Source organism: Phaseolus vulgaris, chromosome 4 (assembly GCF_000499845.2).
Source record: "Phaseolus vulgaris cultivar G19833 chromosome 4, P. vulgaris v2.0, whole genome shotgun sequence".
In the NCBI taxonomy this organism is placed as follows: domain Eukaryota; kingdom Viridiplantae; phylum Streptophyta; class Magnoliopsida; order Fabales; family Fabaceae; genus Phaseolus; species Phaseolus vulgaris.
Genome location: NC_023756.2, coordinates 47,804,261 through 47,812,566, shown reverse-complemented (window position 1 = coordinate 47,812,566; position 8,306 = coordinate 47,804,261). Strand labels below are relative to the sequence as shown.

Here is an 8,306-nt window from a genome sequence, read left to right as displayed (position 1 = left end):
TTCAGTACCACACTGACATACTCGCACATTTTCACTATTTTATACTATTCACATCTTCATTTTCAGTACCTCACATCATTTTCTTTTCATTTTTTCCTTTATCTTATCACAAAGAATCTTTCTAACTCACAACTCACTTTAATATCATGAAAAATGAGTATCATTCATAACACATAGTCATTGCTAAATAAGTAAAAAAAAGTTAACACAAGTGTAAAAAAATGAAGAATGCTTGAGTTTATAGGTAGCAATGGAGGGAAGAGAAGTGATTTTGAAGAAAGTGATTTTGAAGAACGAGAGAAAGAAAGAGAAGAGAGAGTGAAATATTTAAAAGTGAAAAAAGCAGAGTCACTGGAATTGAAACCAAATCAAAATCTCTATTTATACTTCCCCATCCTTCTCACATCCTCTTCACTCATTACTCTCTTTCTCTTTCGATCCCTCCCTGCATCACAAAAAACAGACCCTTCTCTCAACACACAACACAACACCAGACACAAACCTCTTTCATTCCAAACTCTTCATCGTCATCATCGTATGTTCACAAACATCACACCCTTTTTCCTATGATCAATCTTCCCAACTTCATTTCCAACATGTGGGAATCCAACTCAGAGTACAATGATGCGGAGAAGCAGACAGAAGGGTTTAGCACACGTTCCACAATGTGGGACTTCATCAGAGAAGCCAAATCCCTGTGGGAGGTGGCATTTCCGACGGCGCTGACGGCGCTCATTTTCTACGCGCGTTCGATGGTCTCTATGTTGTTCCTCGGACACCTAGGAGACACCGAACTGGCGGCGGGTTCTTTGGCCATAGCCTTCGCCAACATCACCGGTTACTCTGTTCTCTCGGGATTGTCTCTGGGGATGGAACCCCTGTGCTCCCAAGCCTTCGGAGCAAAACGGCCAAAGCTTCTCTCTCTCACGCTCCAACGCTGCGTCGTCTTCTTAATCTCTTGCTCAATCCCCATTTCACTCTTGTGGCTCAACATGTCAAAAATCTTCCTCGTACTTCGACAAGACATGAACATCACGAAAATGGCGCAGAATTACCTTGTGTTTCTCCTCCCCGACCTCGTCACCAACTCCTTCCTCCACCCAATCAGAGTCTACCTTCGCGCGCAGAACGTCACCCACCCGGTCACATTAGCTTCCCTCGCCGGAACGGTGCTGCACGTGGGCTTCAACTTCGTTCTCGTGAAACACGGCGTGGCCGGAGTCGCCGCCGCCTCCGCCGCCTCCAGCTTTTCGATTCTGGGACTGTTGCTCCTCTATGTGTGGATAAGTGGGGTCCACCTGGCCACGTGGAGCGCGCCGAGCCGAGAGTGCTTCGGCGGCTGGGAGCCGTTGCTTCGGCTGGCTGCGCCGAGCTGCGTGTCCGTTTGTTTGGAGTGGTGGTGGTATGAGATCATGATCTTGTTATGCGGACTCCTTGTGGACCCCACTGCCAGCGTGGCGGCTATTGGGATTTTAATCCAAACGACGTCGTTGATCTACGTCTTTCCTTCGTCTCTGGGACTCGCCGTGTCAACGCGCGTGGGGAACGAGCTCGGAGCGAACAGAGCTCCGCGGGCCAGGATGTCGGCGGTGGTGGCGGTGTTTTTCGCCGCCGTGATGGGTTTTTCGGCGGTGGTGTTCGCCTCCGCGATGCGGCGGCAGTGGGGGAGGATGTTCACTTTGGACGAGGGGATTCTGCGGCTGACGGCGGCGGCGCTACCGATTTTGGGACTGTGCGAACTCGGAAACTGTCCGCAGACAGTGGGGTGCGGCGTGGTGCGCGGGACGGCGCGGCCGAACGTGGCGGCGAACGTGAACCTCGGCGCTTTTTATCTGGTGGGGATGCCCGTGGCCGTTGGGCTTGCGTTTTGGCTGGAGGTTGGGTTCTGTGGGCTCTGGCTGGGCCTATTGTCGGCCCAGGTTTGTTGTGCGGGCCTGATGTTGTATACGATTGGGACCACTGATTGGGAGTACCAGGCCTGCCGGGCCCAGTTGTTGACTGCCTTTGATGAGTCCTCGAACGGATCGGACGGTCAGAAAGAACCGTTGATTGGTGTGGTGGACACTTGATAATGATGACTAATGTTGATTGACGGTGTAATATTCTTTTCTTTTTGTAATTTTTATATTATTAGATGAAATTTGTGAGATAGAATTAATATTTTTTACAGCGCTGATTTTTTAACCCAGGGAAGTGGGTACTATTTAATTAAGGATAAATGAGATGGTCATTATTCTGTCATATCTATTTTTATTTTTATTCTTTTTATTTTCCCTAAATGCAAATAAACACTTTTACCTACTACTAAAATTAACACCTATTTCTTAACACAAATAAATTTAATTAGCACTCATCCATGTACAATAAAAAATGTTATAAAATATAAATATCTAAAGAATATATAGAAACGCCAAACAGTGGCACACATTTTAATAATTGATTTTTTTTTCTCATATTCAAATATATGGAGTATGAACTTCAAAGCTTATCAAATAAAGCAAATATATGTATTGGTTGAATTACACCATCAGAATCATTATATTTAAATAAAAATTAAATATTAGGTAATATAAATTTAAATTATGATTCAAATTTTTAATTTGATCCAATAATAAAAGAGTATATGATAACTATATAAATAGATATAAATTTTAAGAATTTAATAATTATCATTTAGTACTAATAGTATCGTGTTGAACACTGAAGTCTTACTTGAGTGTTAAAGTATACCTTAGAAATATAATCTAAATCTAGAATTTACAGATAAAAAAGTAAACAGTCGAAAGGAGTATAGAGAGATCATTCGAATAGAAGAAGGAAGAGAGATCATTTGAATAGAAGAAAGGTAAACCGAATGAGAATAAAGATATAATTGTTTCATTTCTTCTATTCCCATGAAAAAAATATCTCTATTTCAGATAAATAAATAATTAACTTTGTAATTTTTTTTTTCTACTTTGATAAGGAACATCATATATTTTTATAGAAAACAAGATTGAATACGTCTCAACAATTTGAGAAAGATGTTACATATGCATTTGGCATGTGTGAAAATTTTGTATTCATATACTCAAAATTACTACAAAAAATGCGGATTCAATCTCTCCGTGAGAAAGATTATTGTTTCTACGGAAACTTTGACTCTTACAATTATGATGATGGTTACGTTAAACCGCTTTTATTATCTTTAATTAACCCCAATAATTATATTTTCAGATCAAACTTTTACCATTTTTACCAATTACTTTATAGAAAGATAAAATAAATACAATGTAAACAGTTTTTGGCAGTAAACATTAAGAAACACGGAAAGTTTTGTTACATTTAATCATAGACTGGGAATAAGTGAAAGGAAGATACTTAAAAATAGACTTTAAAGTTGATATTAATTTTATAAAAACAGTTTAAAAAATAAAGTTTGTAAATATCTTTATTATTTATTGATTTAAATTTTCAACACATTATTTTATATGATTTAATAACAAGATATTTGATAAATTCAAAAACTTTCATTATACATGTTTTAAATAAGAGTATTGAGAATCTCAAACTTAAAATATTCCGTGTAACTAAAAATAAGTATAGTCACTCATATGTAATTTGTGCTTATTTCTTGTGTACTTTCTGATATACACTAAATGTCTTCTTCATATCCTCTTTGTATCTAGTCTTGTTCTTGTCCTAATTCAAGAATGAATGTTATCTTCTTATTCAATGTTGATTATTTAAAATTCATTGATTAATGCTGATACATCGTTATTGTCTTTGAATATGAATATCAATAAGTGATCCGTTTATACATGACATCAGTTTAACTTATAATGTTACCGTCATCTAACCTCGAACATAAGTCAATGACACTAAAACTTATTGAAAATGATAGAATGACAACCTTTGCTCCACTATACAACCTTTTTTCTATGCTTAAAATTTCAAATTTTACATGAAATGATAAAAATACCCTTTTTTATATCATTAATAAGAAATTGTATAATGGAGCAAGATGTCACCGTATCATTGCTCAAACTTATTTTATTGACCTACGCAATATCTTATTCGACCCATAACCATACAATAACAAATTCTAATACCAGTAAATTTTAAATTAAACTAATTTTGAAAAACTATTTATAAAAATAGAGATTGTAATATTTAGTAATGAATGTTGTCAAAACTGGGGTGTTTTTCTAAGAAATGTATAATGCAGGAGAAGATGAAAGAAGTTGATGAGTTGAGGGTTACAGGGAGAGAGAGAGAAGGTGGAGATGAGAGAGGAGTGGCGTGGTCCATGGAAAGGCAAATAGACTGATGACACGTGGGAGAAGGGAAGAGGGAATGGATTGAGAGAGAGAAAAGGCAGTGGTGGGAGTGTGTGACAGAGTGTGTTGGTTCTGCAGTTGTTGCAGTTGCAGTTGCAGGAGTTGCAGAGTGAGTTTGCAGAGTGAGTTTGCAGAGTGAGTTTTCTCTCTTTCTTTTTTTCTTATCTTTTGGCAGAGAGAAGGACGCATGGCGACAGCTGCACCATCACCTCCACTCAACAAGTACTCTACGGAAGATCCTTCATTCATTCATTCATAGGTAAAAAAGGAAGACACGACTTTGCATCAGGGTTCAACAAATTTGGGCACACAAGAAAGAAAGGGTTCAGAACTGAATTTCAAATCAATTTCGAATCCCAAATGGGAGGAAGTGCTTCATTTGCGTCCTATGACGAAGATAACGAAGGAGAACGAAACATAAGTTTAAAGTTCACTTCTTAATAAAGTCTCTGCTTTCAACAAAAAATTATGCAAACCCAAACAAACAAAATAGCTCTTTGTCTCCTTATTTTCCACTATCAACTTTTTTTTCTCACCTAATTCCTAAATTTTTAAAATTCTATATATCAATCATAATTTTTAAACTCCAAATCCTGAATTAGACTGTAATAACATTTTATAATTGTATTGAATGATGTGTTTGATTGAGTCGAAGTTTAGCGTTTGATCTAGATTGATTAAGATCATCACACTCAACTAGAAGTCTAACGATTAATATTTAATCAAATGTTAAGTGTTAAATAGTGTATTCTTAATTACAAATTAAATCTTTAATCAAATTCAATAATAAAAGATTTACAATGTCCTGAAAGATCAAGTACGTCCACTGTCAGAGTATACTTTTTACATATATCATTCAAAATTGGAGTTCACTCAGACGAGAAGTGGAAGAACAAGAAGTACAAAAAGGAATTCATTCAAAAGGAAAAAAAAAGAATTCATTCAAAAGGAAAAAAGTGATAAACAAACCAATCAAGAAGAGGTTAAAAGTTCCAACCCCAAAAACAATAATATATAAATAAATACAAAATTTATTATATAAATATAAAACATATTTTGTATAAGTTAATTATATAAAATTAAATCAGACTTAAATTACTAAAGTAAACTCATTAAAAACACAGATTCAACTACAAATATTTATTTAGGTTTTTTCTTTAAGAAAATTACTTGACTGTAGACATTATATGATTTACATAATTAGTGTAATATGAATGAAAAACGTGTAGTTGTACTAAACTAGATGCTACGAGATAGTTTTGTCTAACTCAAGTAATATCATTTTTTATAAAACTATTTTCTGATTATTGCTTTCTCTAACAAAATCCATTTTTTAAATACGAAATTTTAATATGATCTATTACTTCTCTGCTTTTATATAATAGTTGCATTTAAATGGAAAATTTATTTTCATGTGTTATTTTTTAAAAATTCTAAGACCTCATAAACCTTTTCCAATTATGCCCTTATTTTCATTTTTATTATAAACTAAAAATTGTTCCAAAAGAGAAAAAAAAATGTACCCCCTCTATTCCGACATAATAATTGTTTTTTGAAAGAAATTTTGTTCCTTTGTATATGTTATTTTTAAATTTTAAGAATATATATTTATCTTTATTTTCATTTTTATTATGCTTTGAAGAAGAAAACTGAGAAAACTATAATAAGTAACATGTGTTTAAACTAAATTAAAAATATAAAAATGAAATATTTTTCTTAGTTTGAATAGAAGAACTTAAAAAAAAATCTTATAAAGTAGCAATACCTAACCTAATTTTAATCTTAGTGTTTTTACATACTAATTATCCAAAAAAAAAAGAATATTAATTAAGAGACAGCTCCTCTATTAACAAGTTTTAATCCATATATACAATGGCAAAATTCAAATGTAACAAGCATTTTTAGATCTCAAAGTTAAGAATGAGTAACATAATAAACATTGTTTGAAGATCTGAGGTTGAAAAGATAAGTTGAAGAAGAGATAGTGATCTTACAGTAGCATGCATTTGAAGGAAATATGCAGATAAAGGTTAGTGTGAGGTATTGGATTTGTCTTGAATGAATGAGGCATCACTTTCTAAGGGTAAAATCCCCCTGAAATTCTGCACCACATGTGAAAAAGCAAGGTGGACCACTGAGTACTAACCCGTACTTACCCTCTGCTTCCTTTCTTCATTTTTCTGATTAATTACACCATTGCTATCAAATCTCATCAGTACAACAACAACCTGTACAATGGCTAGATCCCTATTTCATTGAAATTGTGTGTACCAAGTACTCTTCTCTTCATCACTCCTTTTCACTTCTTTTATTGCCCTTACTTCCTCCAACACCAACTTCATATGTGTTTAGGCTTTCTGTTTGCTTTTAAGTTTCTGTTTAGGCTTTCTGTTTGCTTTTAAGTCTCTGTTTTAAGTTTGTGTTTAGGGTTTCTGTTTGTTTTTAAGTTTGTGATTGATTTAAGTTTGTGATTGATTGGTTTTAAGTTTGTGTTTAGGGTTTGTGATTGATTGGTTTTAAGTTTGTGTTTAGGGTTTGTTTGTGTTTGGTCTTAAGTTTGTGTGTAGGGTTTGTGTCTGGTCTTAAGTTTATGTGTTTAGGATTTGTGATTAGTCTTAAGTTTGTGTTTGGTCTTAAGTGTGTGTTTAGGGTGTGTGTTTGGTCTTAAGTGTGTGTTTAGGGTTTGTGTTTGGTCTTAAGTGTGTGTTTAGGGTTTGTGTTTGGTCTTAAGTGTGTGTTTAGGGTTTGTGTATTTATCTTTTCAATACATTATAAAGTAAATATGCAATTGATAAAAAAAACAATAATTTTTTTTTCTTCTATGTCAAACCAAACTCATATTTTCATTTATTTTTCTTTCCACTTTATTCAGCTTCAACAAAGTAATTTCTATTTTCATTAATTTCTAATTTATTATATTTTTTCATTTTTATTTCTTCAAAAAAACATGTTTTACTCTCTACCAAATGGAACATTATTAAACTTTTTATATTACAAAAATAGCTTAACTCAGTATGAATTTTTGAAGAATCAAATAGTTGTGTTTGTGAATATTTTACCATGATTTGGTATTCACCATACTTTTTTTACCATCAAATCAAACATGTCATTTGATTGTGATATTGAGTTTGAGCCTTGGATATTACTCTAAAAGATAACTTTTATTACGAATAGCAATACTTAAATAAAATATTTTTTTTCTCCATGTGATTTTGCATTAGAAAGAAAAGTCTTCGATAGAAATAATAAATGTAAGAGAAACATGATTAATAGTAATAAATTATGTGAACTTGATTTATTTAAATATTCTATCTCCCATCTTATTTGTGTGTAAGATATGTACGAATTTTTTTGTTAATTAGTATCAATTTTGAGAGTCTATATGCTAGTAATATAACATATTATACTATCATTAATTTAACTAATCAATTGCATATAATAAATGAAAACAGTTATAAAAAATTGATTAAAACCGATAAATTCAAGCAGTAGTAAATATAAACAAAAAATCAAGGTGGATGGAAAATAATATAAAAAATAATTATAAAATAAACTAGTGATCTTAAAACTGATTCACCAAGGAATTTATGTTAGTAACATTTAAAGTAATTTTATATTTTAATAGTACTTTAATGTGCATATTATTGAAATAGTTGGAGAAAATATAGAATAATTAATATATTAATTTTAGTTAGATTAAGAAGGTGCAGTGGTGATAGTAACTAGCTAACTCACTAATTGAAGTGTCTTAATAATATTAATGTGCCCAACAATGCATGTGTATACACATGGGAGGTTTAATTAGAGGCCAGAATTAATTATGGAGATAAATTGCCATCACATTTCCAAAATTTATTGAAAATTGACAAACATCCATTTGATTAAACTGAAATGCATATTCAATTGAATGAATTGTAGTTATTCGAGTTAATTAATTTGGCTAATATATATGCCTTTTCCTTTCGTTTTCTTTTGCTATCATCATAG

At 33.0% G+C, this 8,306-nt stretch overlaps 1 protein-coding gene across 1 annotated transcript; it reads left to right on the top strand.

Annotated features, from left to right (window-relative positions):
• The first annotated feature begins 220 nt into the window (after positions 1–220).
• Positions 221–2,241, top strand: LOC137838177 (protein DETOXIFICATION 51-like). Its single transcript, XM_068647427.1, has one exon. The coding sequence runs from the start codon at positions 567–569 to the stop codon at positions 2,067–2,069; it is 1,503 nt and encodes a 500-aa protein (XP_068503528.1). The 5' UTR covers positions 221–566; the 3' UTR covers positions 2,070–2,241.
• Positions 2,242–8,306: the final 6,065 nt, after the last annotated feature.

What these genes read in the sequence shown, in the direction of transcription:
- LOC137838177 (XM_068647427.1), top strand. Translation starts at nt 567, where the DNA reads ATGATCAATCTTCCCAACTTCATTTCCAACATGTGGGAATCCAACTCA.